This window comes from Coenobita brevimanus, chromosome 34 (assembly GCF_032717465.1).
Source record: "Coenobita brevimanus isolate Jiangsu-jjx chromosome 34, ASM3271746v2, whole genome shotgun sequence".
Taxonomy (NCBI): domain Eukaryota; kingdom Metazoa; phylum Arthropoda; class Malacostraca; order Decapoda; family Coenobitidae; genus Coenobita; species Coenobita brevimanus.
The window spans coordinates 4,241,306-4,258,637 of NC_136987.1; the positions used below are offsets into that span (position 1 = coordinate 4,241,306).

At 40.1% G+C, this 17,332-nt stretch overlaps 1 protein-coding gene across 1 annotated transcript; it reads left to right on the forward strand.

Moving 5' to 3' along the window:
- The first annotated feature begins 4,042 nt into the window (after nt 1-4,042).
- LOC145396053 (vacuolar protein sorting-associated protein 26C) lies at nt 4,043-11,623 on the forward strand. The gene is made up of 7 exons (XM_080269517.1): nt 4,043-4,216; nt 4,586-4,729; nt 5,512-5,745; nt 6,807-6,965; nt 7,676-7,772; nt 9,464-9,589; nt 11,461-11,623. Exons 1-7 carry the CDS (start codon nt 4,160-4,162, stop codon nt 11,541-11,543), a joined length of 900 nt encoding a protein of 299 aa, XP_080125643.1. The 5' UTR covers nt 4,043-4,159; the 3' UTR covers nt 11,544-11,623.
- The last annotated feature ends 5,709 nt before the right edge of the window (nt 11,624-17,332 follow it).

Sequence of the window (17,332 nt, forward strand, 5' to 3'; positions counted from 1 at the left end):
GGAGGCCTACTTCTTACCACACCCTTGGGAGAAATTTTGGAGCAATACTCTTAACTTGGCCGACATTTTCGTTGTTTTGTAGCTTATATCACATTGCTAAGTGGACGAAAAAGACAATACTTCGGCTCTCCATCTTTTCCACAACACAGCTTCGCGACTAGCACGATATTCGAGTGCTAATCTATTGCTAAAATCTAGAAATCAAAATGGAAAGATGACAGTATTAGGCCAAGGTACAGTAATAATAGTCTATTGGTGTTTTTAGTGGCGGAAATTGCACAGGAGGTTGGCTCTGGTGAATGCTATCATTTACCAAAGACATAGCTGCATCTCTGAGACGCGTATACAGGACGAGGATGAAAAATGACACACTCTTGAGAAGTTACAAAGACCATGTGCAGCTGGTGGGGTCCTACGGCTGTTCGCGGGAAGCGTAGAGAAGTTGGATACTGAAGTGTTACAGTGCTACCAGACTTTCTCAGGCTGAGTTTGTTTTTCTTCTGCTATATTTTCCTGGTCTTAGCATCTGTAATTCTTCAACGTTTGTAGTTACATAGTAATTCTTTTCGTAAATTTCGAAGTAGGGTCACCTAGAAAGAACCATAATGTTTGTGTTTCTGCAAATTTATATAACTGTGAATTATGCAGTTCTTACAATAACTCAGAGACTTGAAATATAAGAGTTACATTGATCTAATTTAGTGTTGTTCGCTGACATATACAAGTATTTATTATAATGGAATACCATCAATCCCTTCATTAGGTAGGGCTTCTTCTGAGCTGAATAAATTGTTTGGAAGTAGAAAAAATAAGATACAATAGGCGCAGTTCAGTAAAGGTGTAAACAGAAATGGTTTTTAACCCCTTCAGTACGAGTTGGGTTTATAAGTGTCGTCTTGGGGTGGTAAGCATAAGAGTGGTGCTGATCAGGAACCCTTTCATGTGGTGGCAAGATAATTGGCCTAATCAACTGCCTGGTCATACAAACGTCCGTCAGCTGCTTCCCGATCCCCCGAAAGGAGATTGGTGGACTGCAGGAAGAGGGCACCTTAGACCTGCAGTCCACAGCGTTCACTTTTCTGATGTGTCTGGGGCAACAACAAAAGCAAGAAAAAAATAAAAAAGGCATCAAACTAAAGGGTTAAAAGAACCTGCTAAAATATACAGACCATGACAGATAACAAGTTACAAAAGGATGGAAAAAAGGCAAAATATAAGAGGGAAGTGGAGAAGAGATTGGGTAAATATGGATTGAAGCAGATGGGGGACGTGGAAGGTGTGTACAATATATTCACAAAAGAAGTCTGTGCAGCATGTGAGGTGGTGTGTGGGGTGAAGAGAAGATGAAAAGGGGGTACAGGGAACAGCATGGTGGAATAAAGAGGTGAGACAGGCTGTGGCACAAGAAGAATGCATATAGAGAGTGGATGAGAATCAGGGATGTGGAAGAAGTTGTGGGACGGAAGAAAGAATTATATGCAGAGAGGAAGAGAAAGGTGAAAAGATTAGTAAGAGAGAGCGAGACGAGAGTGGATGAGGAATTTGGAAGGAACTTGAGTGTAAAGTGGAGGGAATGTGAGAAAATGTTCTGGAAAGAGGTAGAGAGAGTTAGACAGGGTGCCAAAGAAGTTAGTAGGGGAGTGAAAGATAAAAATGGTAGATTACTAATGGAGAAAGGAGAAAAAGTGAGCAGATGGAGAGTACACTTTAAGGAATTGTTGAACATAGAGAATGAAAGTAACGCAAGTATAAGTGGCTGGGGAATGGCTGGGAGAAGGAGGGATGTGAGAAGAGAGGAAGCAATCAGTAGGATGGAAGATGTGGAAGCAATGAAGAAAGTTATAATGGAGAAAGCCCCAGGAATTGATGTATTGTGTGGTGAAATGCTGAAGCATGGGGAAGAGATAGTAGTAGAATAGATGTGGAAGATGTGCGGATTGGTCTGAGAGGAAGGTAGAGTCCCGGAGGATTGGAAGTCAGGCACTGTATAATTATTCCCCTGTACAAAGGAAAAGGGGAAAAAGAAGTTTGTGGTAATCATAGGGGCATTTGTCTTCTTAGTGTAATGGGAAAAGTATATGGTAGGATACTTGTTGACAGAGTTAGGGATAACAGAGGAATTAGTTGGATAACAGGGAGTTTTTAGATAGGGAAGAGGCTTTGTAGATCAGATATTCATTCTTGGAGATTTAGTGGAAAAGTTTCTTGTGAAGGGAAAGAAGTTGTATGCGGCCTTCATGGATTTGGAGAAAGCATATAACAGGGTGGATAGAGAAGGCTTGTGGAAAGTATTAAGAATACATGGAGTAGATGGGAAGTTGTTGAAGGCCGTGAAGAGTATGTATGAGGGTGCTAAGGCTGCAGTGCGTGTGGATAGTCAACTGAGTGAATTTTTCTATCTGAAGGTTGGATCGAAACAAGGATGTGTCATGTCTCCATGGTTGTCCAATTTGTATATGGATGGGGTTATAAAAGAGATACAAAGTAGGGCAGTGGATGTTGGAGCGGCCCTAGTGAGAGAGGGCAGTGTTTGGAAACTTCCTGTACTGTTGTTTGCAGATGATGCTGTGTTGTAACGTGAAGTCGAAGGGGAGCTGCAGGGCTTGGTGGATGAGTCTGGGAGAGTGTGTAAGAAAAGAAATCTAAAGGTGAATGTAGGGAAAAGTATAGTTATGGTGTTCAAGCGAAGTGAAGTCACTGAATGTACAGTGAGTTTGGATGAGGAGGAAATGGAAAATGTGAGTGCGTTTAAGTACTTGGGTTGTATGATAAGCAAGGATGGAAGTTTAGAGTGTGAAGTGCTTGAAAGGGTACAACAGGGAAGAAAGGTTGTTGGTTCCTTGAAAGCAGTGATAAGAGACAGGGATGTGAGCATGGAAGTGAAAAAGCTACCACATGACAGTATTGTGATACCATCTCTAACGTATGGGAGTGAAGCTTGGACCTTGTTGGAGGGACAGAAGTCAAGAGTGAGAGCAGTGGAAATGAGTTATTTAAGAGGGGCGTGTGGAGTCACATGGAGAGACAGACTGACAAATGGGGAAGTGAAGGATCGTTGTGGTGTGGATGTGGATGTGATAGGAAGCGTTAGGAGAAACACATTGAGGTGGTTTGGCCATGTGGAGAGGAAGGGGAGTGGGAGACTGACGAGGAGAGTGTATGAGACTGTATGTGAGTGAGGTGGAGGGGGGGAGAGGAAGGGGGAGGCCAATGATGAGATGGAGGGATGGAGTGGAGAGGTATCTGAGAGAGAGGGGTGTGAGCTGGGAGCAGGGCAATGAAATGACGGGGGACAGGGCGACATGGAGGCGATTTGTTTGTGGCCACCCCTTCGGGGATTAAGGTGTCTGGCAATAGATAGATTGACAGATAACAAAAAGCAAAACAAAGTGTGATGTAAAACAGATGACTCTAATCCAATCACGGGATCTCAGACGACCCTGTGTTCTATTAATTACTTCAGTCAGGCTCTTTCTTGCCACCCTGAGATGACTATATTCGCATCAAGAGAGACCCTCCTAAGATGAAGAAAATCGCTTGGAGATAACAAGAATAAAATGATAGGTCATCGTATTTGAAGGGCTAAATTACCTTTGAGTTTATTAAAGCGCTGTATTGTGATTACTTAGTTTTCTGTCTCCATGACATGCCAGTCACACACACACACACACACACACACACACACACCTCCCTTACTTTATCACTTTCCATAGTATTGCTTCGTGACTAGTATTAATATATTGTTACAACTCAGCATTCAGTATGTAGAGATAGCAGTCTTAGACCCAGTTAAAGTGAAAAGATAATAATGCCTCCATCCCCGAAACATCACCCTGCCTCACATACTGTGAAGTGTTTGCACGACACCCATTATTTATGTTCACTTATTATGCAAGAAATATTACCCACCATACCTAATTAATTCTAATCTGTCACTATTAGGAAAAAAAATGTTAATACTTGCACACCATCATATCAGTATGAAAAAGGGATACTGGGCTGTTATTATCAAGCTTCTGTGATAAAGCGACCAAACATGGGCGGTGTCAGTAATCTTTGGGTACGGAGTAGGTGATGAATGTACAGTGGTTCTCAGCAGTATCTTTGAATGACAAGCCCCCTCAGACAGAAACAGTAACTCCACTGTGAAAACTGAATCATGTCCATCACCCTGGATATTCAGCTGAAGAGATACAACAGGATATATCATCAAGGAGTAAGATGCAAGAACTTTAGTATTGGTGAAAGTGTTATCTACATACTCAGTATTTCCATAGCAGATTGATGCATGGTTAGACTAGATACGGTGTACGTAGAAAAGATTCAGCCATATAGTTCAGGAATTTAGTAGGAGAGATGTTAGTCATAATATGATGCAAAGGATATTCACTGCCTGAACGATTTTGAGCATAGTAGGATTATGCATTATGTCACCTGTCCTGTATCATCAGGAACTGAATTACACATTAGTGCTAGATTTTCATTATCTAAAGATTTGCATAACGGTATGTTTTGCAACCCTACATTAGCCTTAGTTGTGTTAAATCTTTGATTCAGAGTTGATCATTTATATTGTTAATGACAGGAGATAGTGAGTGGGGTGGTGGTTGTGGAGAGCCGGTCTGAGACTCGTCACGATGGCATCACCCTCACCATGGATGGTGTGGCCAGCATTCAACTCTCGCCAAGGAGTGCTGGTCTTATTGAGAGCATCGTCAACTCATCCAAGGTATGAGTATGGTCATGCAGATTCTAGTGAAGATTTACAGTTTTGAAAAGACTGTGATGAAAGTTTTTATTTTACTGGAGGATTATGGTATACGTGGTGAAGTAGATTCTGGTGGAGGGTTGCAATTTAGTAAGATTCATATGATTCATGAACACTAAAAAGAAAGTTAAGTGAATCATTATAGTTGTTGGTATTGTAAACCAGTCCTGGTCTGTCTGATCAAGCAGACCCCTCAGCCACAGACAAGCATTCACCCCTAAAGAGCTCTCCCGTTCAGTGAACTGATAATCTCTTTGATTGACAATCTTTCACAACAGCAATACCAGTACTTTATGCTGTTGAAAATGATGTCCTTGTTTAATATCCACATTTTCATCATATAAGAGGTGTAGTTTACAGTTGTGTAAGTCCTCTCTTTTATGGCACTGTACCTGTAGAAAGCATCATATTCTGACTTTTCTTCTTTTTCTTGTTTTTGGTGTGTAGAATCCATAGTGGTGCAATATCTGTGGCCAAGATCCATCACTTTGACCGGTCACTCATCGTTCATTCCCATTGACGAGATGAGTTTATTGTCCCTGTATGCACTCTGACATGACCACAGCTTAACACAGAACCACTGTTTCAGAAACTTTATTTAATATGAACTTATAATCTTAAGTCATTAATGGACAAGCACGTGAAATTATAGAAGCGTTAGTTTGTGCTGCTGACCAGTGAGCAAATAAAACATCCCCCACAGACGAGAGTATAAAGTGTTAACATCCAGTTCCTTCCCACAGCCCTTCACCCTCATCAATCAGTCAGTGGAGGTAGCAAAGTCTGGGCGTCTGGCAGCAGGAAAAACAGAAATTCCCTTTGAGTTGGCATTAACTCCACGTTCTTCCTCCAAGACTCTTTATGAGACCTACCATGGAGCTTACATCATGGTGCACTATTCCCTTCGCTGTGACCTGAAACGTAGTCTGCTGGCCAAGGATGTAAACAAGTCTCAGGAGTTTATTGTGGAGTATCGGGTAGGTGGGGAAGAATATCAGGAAGAATGAGGATTAAGCCCATTGTTATGATGTCCTTTTTATGCTTTATTCTTCCTTCTTACTTTACGTAGCTAATTTACTTAAACAGTTGTCATAATGGGAGCCTGCTTTGTTACTAAGGTCTGTTTATCAACAACTCAGTAATTACTGTAACTACCAGCTTTATTCAGCTAATGCAGGTAGTCATCATTATAAGTCACGAATATGTTCCAAAACATAATCTTTGCACTTTTTCTGTACATGTGGTACATTACTGTAACTTGGGGAAAATAGACAAGTCAGCATAATAAATAGCAGTGGAATTTTAATGGGCAGTTCTTCTGTAATTTACTGAGGACTAAATAAAAAATAGAATGCTAAATACTGTAAAGGTGACCTGTAATGTGGACTTGATGTGCTTCAAGAATTTTGTTAAATTCACCTGTACTTTTCATATTTCTTACCAGTACCCGGAGAATGGCAGAACCTGATCTTAAAATAACCAACTGTTGTGTTTATAATGTATATACCGTACTGTATGTGATTGTTATAGTTCATATATCAAACATAATAAGTCAATTTGTCATCATCATCATCATCATCATCATCATCATCATCATCATCTCTGATGCTTTGCTCCCTCCTGGAAATCCTCCAGCAGTTTATGGCCATGACAGAACAGCCTCCAGGCTAGTTACTTTTTCGTCTCATACTGTACCTTTTTCATTCTTGCACTCACTCCTCTCTCTCTTCCTTCTCTTGCCAGTGAACTGAACCACTGTGTATTATGCCATTTAAAATTACTTTTTCTAGTGTGTACTGTATTCATAGTAAAACTTGCCTACTTTTTTTCACTGTGCTGGAATGAGTTATGCTTTACCATTGGTGTTAAGAAAACATCTTGTGTTCCATAATGTTTGCTGTTTACAGTACCATACAAATTTGTTACAGACAACTTGTGCCCTGTAATGTATGCTATTTATGGTACTCTACAAATTTGTTACCACCCAGTGTAATGTATTTTATATGCGTCATTGTTTAGCACAGCCTCTTTTCCATAGCCAGGCAGTGTGGCCAAGGAAGAGATGCAACCTGTGCCTTTTGAGATCCGGCCAGAGACCCTTCAGAATGTGAGGGACCGTGCTCGCATTCCTCGGTTCCTGGTCAAAGGTCACCTGGACTCTGCTGTGTTTCCACTTTCCAAACCGCTCTCAGGGGAGGTGGGTGTGCTGTTATGGTTCTGAATGCATGATTGAAGTTTGGGTGAATGCCAGTAGGTGAATTGTACCCAACAGTATCCCAGTCACTGTAACTTATGAAGCAACTTCACCCTCCACTCCTTCCATACATTCAGTGCAAATGGTCAGTCTGCATTGACAAAATCAACCATCTTTTCAGTTTTGTCTGAATATATCCTAACAAACTAGCCAGCAAAGTGGAATGCATGTTTCAGATGGTTAGGCTGTACCATACTTAAATCTTTACTGCATATTTCATTTATAGTTGTACTCTATATATCATCACTCATTCTTTGATTCAGTAATAACCTCAGGTTATCTTTCACAGTAAATTTGCAATATGTAGAAACAAAAATATATTCATATTTTTACATTGTAAAGAAACTGGTTATAAAAACGTTCATAAGCTGTATTTGGTGCTCTCGGTTCACTAGGCTAATCAGAATTTTTTAAAGGGGAATAGCCAGCCCAAGCCAAAGTGAGCAGAGTGCAGTGTAAGTGCCTCAGTGCTAATTAATGTGACGATGTATAGGATAATGATTTTGTATTGCAGTTTTCTTAATCTAGTGATGATCTTTTACTAAGGTTATGTTGACAGATTGTTTAGGAAGTAAGAGTGAGGTGTATTAGGTAAATGTGTTGCAGTGTAAAGCAGTCATACAGCATTAAGGTCCATATCCCGCTCTGTACAGTTGACGGTGTGTGAGTGTGAGCGAGGCATCAGCAGCATTGAACTCCAGCTGGTGAGAGTGGAGACCTGTGGATCAACAGAAGGACACACCAGAGAAGGTTGTAGTACCTGTATTGTACATCAATGCTGGCCTATTTACTGTGCTATTAGTGTAATACAGCTATACTCTGTTCCATGCTAACCTGTCTATAGCTTTACTGTTTATAATAATTCCCTCTATTTGACTGAGTTAATTTTCTCCCTGTTTATAAATTTGTGATCTCCCTCATATGATATGTTCATATGAGTCAAGTAGTGGCTGAATAGGTGTTGCTCTGTGGACAAATTGGCCTGCATGGAGTATAATCCATTTTATAAGGCACTTCATATACCGGGTATGTTTTTCTTTTGCTGTTGATTCCTCAGTATATTGCAGAATTGCACTAAGTCCTCAGTATATGTCAGGAGTATGTTGTAAAATGCTACAAGTTATTCCATACAGTTCCTACTGTAAAAAAGGGGAAACTGGTAAATACATCTGTAGGTAGTAATGGAACTTTAATAGGCAGTCTTTCTGAAGTTTAATGTGAGCTTATTGGAGAAAGGAATATAAAAAAAAGGTGTCATATCCTAAATACTTGCCGCAATACTGTGCATTATTAAAAATTACGTAACTTTTGACAATAAAGTCACTGTATTAGACGTTGTAATTATTTTTTTTACAAGAGCATGCACGTTCAGATATTTTGTCATTAATGAAATCATTAGTCTGAGGAATGATGACCCATATTAGGCTGGTGTTTATGTCTTCAGGTTATGGTAACTGAAATTTTATTATCTTTTTTGGAAGAGAACTAAGCATGCCGTTCACCTATTCTTTGTGGGTCAAAATAGGGTTGTACAGTAGTTATTATCATTTTCCCAGATGAAAGTTTATGAATTTCATTTTTGCTGCTTTCTCTCTGAAACACATGTATTTGTTCTTTTTCTGCCTTAGTTAAACCTTTAGCCTATTATTACTAATTTTGAAAGGCGGATAATTTAATTTTCACAGACATCACATAATGTGAAATATGTTTTGGCTGTGATGTGAGTAATGTTTTGCAATTTATAATGGTATGCCTGTAGGGGGAATCAGAAAGGCTTAATTTAATTCCCATAACATGATAACATCCTTGTAGTTTGTTCTTGCTACTTCCAGTTAATTTTACAGTATTCAGCTTAGAAGGGCCACCACATTTCAGTTGGGTTATAGAAGACACTATCTAACCCCTCCAGTTCAGAAATCATTCCTAACATATATATAATCATTAAGAAATAACAGGAAAAGAGTTCTTGTGCAGAATGGAATATTGGGAGCTGCTGAGGGATATCAGGTAGGGGCTCATGCAAAAGTTAGGATATAATATACTCATATATTAATTAACTTTTTCATTCTTTCTTTGCTGACTCTGGGCAGAGACTTATTCTATAGTCCTTTCTCTCAGGCCTGGTAGTCCTCCTATGTGTTACACACCTTCACATGTTTCCACTTGGGTACTAATATCCACCATCAGTATTCAGTACAGTACATTCTGGAGCAGTCTCTCTCAGGACTGATGGGATGGTATTGGCAAGTTTTTTTTTTTTTTTTTTTATGACATTGGTGGGTCATGTGGAAGATCACTAAAGTCTTATAATAGAATCAAATGATCAGACTTCCCTGCCACAACTGAAATTGAATTGATGTCCTTTCAGAGAGCAGCTTGCTGCTCTAACTACCTGACCACCACCACCCTCATATCACGTAACTCTTGTATTTACCCCTCAGCTTCAGAGATCCAGAACATCCAGATAGGGGAGGGTGATGTGTGTCGAGGAGTTGCCTTGCCTATACACATGATATTCCCACGTCTCTTCACCTGTGCCACCACTACTGCCCCTAACTTCAAGATTGGTAAGTGCTCTTGTCCAGTTCTTTGTTACAGGATAATTTTTGCAATTAACCCTTTACTGCTACTTATGTAGTGGTTGGTGGTGCCAACCATCCACCCACTAGATGTAGTGCTGCCTGCTTCTTCCATTCCTTCACTTTTATCAGTCTACTTCTGCATCATCCCTCCTATCTTCCTTCTTCTCCCTTTCCTTCCTGCCACTTTATGTTGCTCTTCTTTCCATTTCAGATGGCTCTACACCAAGTGTCAAATCTAATTATTTCTTGTAACCCAGGAAACTATTTACCACAGAAAGGTAGTACTGTATTGGGTTGGCCTTTACCTATTTTTTTATACAATATTGTAGTTGTTGCTCAGTGTATGTCATAATGTATCAGTCTATAGTGCCAGACCATTATTGTACATAATAGTACATATATTGTGTAGTTCTTCTTCTTATTATTTTTTTTCATATTATCTTTACATTTCATTTTGTTTATGAAGGCTCCAACATGCTTCCATGTGTCACTTAATGGTGGCTTTCTATGCTGCTCAGTCACTAGCAGCCTCTCTATTCAGTCCCTTATTCCTGAGGTCACACTGTATGACCTCGTCCCACGTCTTTTTCGGTTTGCATCTCTCAGCTGTACCTTCAGTATTCATTTCTCTCTTACTCTGCACTCAGTTGTCATCTTCCATCCTCTTCACATGCCCAAACCATCTCACTCTATCCTTTTTCATTACATCACTAATACATTCAAGTCCCATCTCAACTCTTCATTGAAAATCCTACCTCTCCCTAGGCCTGTCATTCGAGGATGCACTACCATCCATCTGATCATTCTCATCTCAGTACATTTGAGCTTACAAATATCCTTCTCCTATACTGCCTAAACCTCTGTACCAAACAGCATTACATTTCTAATACATGCTGTGTACAAGTACAGTGCACCCTCACACAATGGGAGTTTATGGGTGGCAGAGACCCTCGCATTCTACAGTTTCACATTGTGTGAACCAAAGAACTTATGGGAAAAATAGTATATGGTGGACAGCCCACGCAGGGCTTGATCTTCGTGTCCCCTTCCAGCCTACTTTACCCTGCTAATACTTTGTCTAATAGTACTTCTAGTTGGACCAGCAAATAACAACAAATAGAACACCACGTACCTTTATTTAAGTGGCTTCTGGGCTTGTTAAGAAGGGAGGGGGGTCGGTATCTGAGGCACGGGGCATCTACTCTTGCCCCGTGGGGCGGGGCACCCCGTTATCACTCTCACTGCCACTGCTGAGGTCTCCTGGAGGTGCCATAAAGTCTTCAAAGTTGACAGCTGAGACCATGATGAACAGGTGGGTACTGTTATGATGCTAAAACGCACCACAGGATTAGAGGTACAACATGTGTTCTCACGGCAATATGAAGGAGAAGTGTGTTTACCCAGGAAAGTCAGTAGATAGCTGGCCAGCCACCCACCATTTTGAATCTGGCTCGTTGCCAGTCACCTGCTTTCGTGTGACTGACTCTCATTGTCCAGCCCGACACTCGTAGTAATGGTGGAAAGTCCATTTTTGCCTTGGAATCATACAGCCGATTTGCATGTTGGGAAGTTCGATTCGCAGATTTCGCATTCGATAAAAATAAGCATTTTCTGGACTGACCTCGCATTGTAGGTGATTTGCACCGTGTGAGTTCGCATTGTGTGGGGGTGCACTGTACTCCTTCGCACAGAGGGAGAGCCCTCTTAATGTAAGGAAAGGCACCAACTCCTTTTCTTTCAACCACTCCTTACCCTTACTAGTGAGGTAGCTCCAGCTCCATGTCAAGCACACATTATGTCACCCAAATAAGAAAACCTCACACACTAAAATACAACTTGTGACTCCTTTGGTGCAGAGTTTGAGCTGAACATTGTCATCATATTTGACAACGATCATCTGGTTGCGGAGACCTTCCCCATCAAGCTGGTGCGATGCTGAACTGGACTCCAACTGTCTCATTATCCAGCACTGGTTTGTCCCTCACATTTACTTTAATACACCCATATAAGACACTTAACACATCAGGTTACACATTGTCAAACACTGTGCTCCTTACAGCACTCTACAAGCATAATACATACTCATTGCTCATGGTGTTTGTGTGTGAATGTGCTTGGATGTCCATAAGTGAACAGATATTTGTTCACTTTGCTGATAATTTTCCCATGAATGTTACACAAGTCTCTGCAGTTGTGTTGATAATGAACGTTTTGATATTGGCTTAATTATGTCCAGTACAGTATTATATGAATGTTGAGGTCCATCTCTAAATTGTACAGTATCATTTTGAGCAAAATTATGTGATCTGAAGTTTTGGTACCATGTTATGAAAATTATTTGTAATGATATTGTTGAGGTGTTATTGGTTTCCAGTTACAGTAATTTTTGTTGAGGAATCATCATAAAATCATTATCAGCCTTATCAGTGGAGGGTTGGATAGAGATCATTCTTAATTCGACTGCCAGATAAAGATCATTCATAATTTCTTCACTCAGACCTATTATTTATGCCCAGTCTAGATTGTCGTATGGTACTTTCTTTTTCGTTTTTTTAATTATGTCAGTATTGCAAATATTATTGATGAGAGTACTCAGATTATAATTTGTAATATTGATTACAATAATTTAAATGCCATAAATGTCCATGTTGAATTCATGTGAATCATGTACTGTACTTTGATTCACTGTACATTAATGCTACATTTTTTTTTTATCCATAATCCTTGTATGTATGGGTAGAATAATGAAGGAATTGAAAGTAGCTGTCAAGACAAACATTCCAACAGGTCACTAAAAATTGTAAATGTAAGACTGAGCATGTTTCACATTGTTTCTCCTTTATTAATAGCAGTTTCTTTTGTGGGTACCAAATCATATCCAAACACAAGTCAGTGATATATACTGCTTAGGTACTAGCCATTACTTAATTATATATTTCCACAAGCTATTTATTGAAAATAAACATTTTGTTGATCAACCCCAGTTTATCTGGCCAAGCAGACTCATCAGCCACAGGCAAGCAACTGCCCTTGCAGGGATGTCCTATGCAGTGAACCAGTGTTCCTTTGTGGCTGACCGCCCTATCATAGTGAGGCATGGGAAATAGTATAGCGGTTTGGTTCCCAGATGGACGCTGCACTTGCATCTCTCCACCCAGTTAACGGGCACCATAGCAGGCTCCACTTCACACCATAATTTAATTATATGGTTACCACCCAGCATTGTTAATGGTTTCCTGGGTCACAGGAAACCATCAGGCTTGCCACTTTGTATTGGCACCTTAAGTGGAAAGAAGAGTAATAAACAGTGACCAGAATGAAGAAAGGGGGAAGTAGGAAGAAAGGAGGGTGGACAATAGCTAGAATGAGAAAGGGAAACAAGTAGTAGGCAGCATTACATCAACTGAGTGGATGATTGCTACCACCACATACCACCAGAAAATAAGCATTATTAGTAGTATCTATATAAAATACAAATTAATATTACTCACAGGTACCATTGTGGTCAGTCAGTCTCTGTGCCAAGTTCAAAAGAACTATTAGTTTTCATCATAATCATCAGGACTTCTTTTCCTACCCAGGGCAGGGTGAGGAGTAGCGTCCAAACAGCTTAAGTTTACCCATTTCAATGGGCCACGCTTCCATTCACTCATCATTCAAGCCCACAGAATTCTGGCTCCATCAGATAGGCCAAAAAAAATTTCATCACGTTCAGTAGCATTATACATACCTATCTGATAGAGTCAGTCTGAATGCTGTCACGTTAAAAAGGGGTGCCAAATCTCTGGTTATGAGCTCTGCACAAAAGTCATCTAGCCAGCTTGGTCTCTTCAGTCCTTTAGCCTCACCAACTTCTATACCTCTCTTCCTCACACACTCGTCCACCATATCCCTCCACTTTCTACTTGGCCTACCTCGCCTTCTCCCTCCTTCAGATTTGCTCAGATATACCTTTTTCACCACCCGATTGTCATCCATTCTCTCCACATGACCAAATCATCTCGGTACACTCTCTTTGATTCTGGTGTCCACAGAGTTCCTCACTCTTCATCTTTCACAAATCACACTATTCCATATCCTATCCACTCTCTGTACTCCACATACATTCCTCAGCAGTCCCATCTCCACTGCTCTTACTCTTGAATTTTCATTTTCATGCCACACCTTAATCAGACATCAGTATGTTTAAGTTGGCACCCTCATGTAAGCCTCGCGCAGCTGCAACGCCCAAGCCTCTGTTTTTTATCAGTGCCTTCATAGCACCAGCTAATTTCCTTCCTTGTTTCAGTCTACTTTCCACTTCTTCTGCACATATTTCTGTCATTTCTGTCACTGTGCCCAGGCATTTGAACCCTCACCAATTCTAGTCTTTCTCCATTTACTGTACATCACACTGGGAATCGCCTTCACACTCAGTAACCTTCACTTTACTCTTTTCTACATTTACTTTCAAAGCACGACACACTCAGCACTAACCTACCAAGCTCTCGTCCAGTGTTTGCAAGTAGCACTGCATCATCAGCGTACAACAAATTTGAGATATTCCATCCATCACCATTCATTACCAATGCCATCCCTCTCTCCATTTCTCTTGTTTTTACTTTTCTCATCACCTCATCCATAAATATATTGAACAACCATGGGGACATCACAGAACCTGGTCGCATGCCCACATTGATCATGAACCAATCACTATTATTTTTTCAGCATAATAATGACAATGAGATATAGTGTCTTTACCAAAAGACAAGAATCAGCTGTTCTTACCCATTCATATTTTCCCTTCAAAAGGCATTACTGTACTGTATATCAGTACAATGAAATAGTCCAGAGAGTACTGTCCATGGTGCAGCAAACAAGCACACCAATATAGATATTTTTATCTAAATTGTGGGTATATTTTTAATAAAGTGACTGGCTCTTTTTGAGTAAGTATATGATATATTGTTGCTGATGGGAACATAACAATCTGCTTTTGCAATGTGGATAATAAAACAACACTAAATATTAAAAAACTATATTATCATTTTACATACTTAATACTACTTCATGAAGAGCTGATTTACTGTATGCCCAGTATAAATATGAAGTCTTTCAAATCTCTAGTCATATGAAATCCTCTAATATTTTTCCAGAGAATGTACCATTTACAGTACCTATACAAGAATCCATCCATCATCCAATCCTACATTGCCCCATGAGGAGCGTAGGAGCCCGGGGCTAGGCAGTTGGTCTCGACATTTAAGATGAGAGTGACCAGCCTCACTCATCCCTGAGTGGCATTACATGAGCAATCAACCCCAACCATCCCTTGGATATAAACCTTCACCGGCTCAATCCGACTGGAGCACAATAATTACCCACTAAACCACCAGGTGCCAAAATTTGGCTATATGGTTACCACCCAGCGTAGTGACAAGCCAAATGGTTTCCTGTACACCAGGAAACCATTTGGCTTGTCACTCAGTGTAGAGTCACCCACAGGCAGAAGGAAAAGGGAAGCATGAAGGAAAGAAAGACAGAAGAGGAAGTGTAAAGTCACCCGTAGGCAGAAGGACAAGGAAAGGATGAAGGAAAGAACGGAAGAGGATGGAAGGAAAGAAGGATGGAAGAGAGGAAAGGGCAGACACCCGATAGCAGCACTACATCGAGTGAGTGGATGGTGAGTGCCCCCACCTACCACATTAAAAGATATCAGTAAATGAAGAGAGGACAGAAAGCAAAGGATCACTTGAAGCTTCAGTTTTGTCAACTGGTTCAGCACAATAATTGAGAGGATACTGGTTAATCACCTGTCCAAGTAGTAATAGAACTTTAACCCCTGCCACACAAATTCTTTGTAAGAAGTTTACCTCCCTTCCACACAGATTCTTAGTAAGGAAGTTTACCTCCCTTGAGTCACTGTTTTATAATCAATGTAAACTTTACCTCATTTGAGGTCTGCAGTGTGTCCCATCCAGACCTTCATTGTGCCACATGAGGTCTGCAGTGTGGCAAGGGTTAATACATAAGTACTGATAAGACACTGTGAACTTAAGAGCACAAAAGAGCACGAAAATAGACAGCAAAGATGAGGACTTACTGTACAATGCTTGCATTGTATATCCCTGTAAAATGACTTATGTGCCAAATCTGACACTGCTAAGCTCTATAAACTTTGGTCATATAGCATACAACTGGATTAACCCCTTCAGTACCAACTCAAAATACAATTCACATGCAACCCACCATTGGTCACTGTAATGCGCCTCCTACCCTGCCCCGCACACTTAATCACCTAGCACACCTTACTTTCATAACGCATAGTCTGTCAGCATATCACAAAAGATTTCTAAAACACTTGGGTGAAGTGGCCAGTTTCCTGCAGTCCATGTAGTTCACATCCAGATGAGTCTGAGGTCACAACAACAACTCTTTTAGTCCATGGGGTTCCTCAGTAAGCTGAATGAATTAAATCTTGGACAGCATTTCAGTAGTCTTTGGGCTGTGAGCTGAGGCCTACTGCACAATGACAGTTTATCTGAAATTTATTCAGCAAAATTGTGCACTAATCTGTAACCATTACACTGAAATGCAAACAGCAACTCCTGTGCACTTGCAAAAATAATTGTAAATACTGTTTATGTTTCATTTGTAGAATACTGGATAATGACACTAAGCTGTAAATATGAGAACAAAACAATAGTTACAAGATGCATAAGGAAATTTTAAACCAGAGCCTTCTCTGTTGTAACAGCTGCACCCTTAATACTTTCTTTAGTAAATGGCGACATTCACCAGCCACCTCATATTGCTGTAAGGCTTAGGTAGCCATTAGACAGCATTCACTTTTTGCATATCATCACATCTTAACTAAAATTGCAATCTTATATACGTATTCCTTCTTGCACTTTGATTCACTCCATAATTCCACATCACCTACAATATATCTTCATCCATTTTAGAAGTAATATAGTATCAAAACCTGCATCCTTTCACAAGCTCATTTCATTTCAACTTAGTTAGTCAGTGACGGCTAGAGGAATAATTATAATACAGTAATACCTCTTTATTCTATGCACTATCATACCATCATATAAATACTGTATGTATATAACATGTGCATCCATCAAGTGGAACATCTAATAAGAATACCATACTGAAACTGTGTATTGACTCCAGTCAGATCTCTGCCTGGGTGGTTTTGGAAGCAGGAAGCAAAAATAAAAATTCACACCAAGGAAAATTGGGGTGAAAGTCAGTTATAACCAGAGCTCACAGGACCATAAGAACTGTACTCTAATGACTTCCAGGCACACATCCACACTAAACTTTATGTGTACTGTAACTGACAGCTCTGAAAGTGACCTACTGTACCTAATAGAAAAGACCTTCCCCACTAACAGTTTTACTTCCCATTACAAAACTTTTGCATTAAAAGAAAGGGTGTGGGTGACACAGAGTTTAAACTGTACAGTACTGGTAGGTTACATCTAAAAAAAAAAAAAAAAAAAAAATTAATATGCTACAAGTATACAGTATATGTAAATCATCATTTTACATAACAGGTACAATTTTTTTTAGGTTTTAATCCATCTATCATCCAATCCTATGTTGCCCCAAGAAGAGTGTAGGAGCATGGGGCTAGGCAAGGTGGTCCTGACATTTAAGATGAGAGTGACCAGCCATATTCATCCCTGAGTGGCATTAAGTGAGCAATAAACCCCAACCACCCCTTGGCTCAATCCA

Coding starts and splice junctions, on each gene's coding strand:
- LOC145396053 (XM_080269517.1), top strand. CDS start 4,160: ATGTCCATCACCCTGGATATTCAGCTGAAGAGATACAACAGGATATAT. Junction 6,966..7,675: donor CCAAACCGCTCTCAGGGGAG/GTGGGTGTGCTG, acceptor CGCTCTGTACAG/TTGACGGTGTGTGAGTGTGA. Junction 7,773..9,463: donor AGAAGGACACACCAGAGAAG/GTTGTAGTACCT, acceptor TTTACCCCTCAG/CTTCAGAGATCCAGAACATC.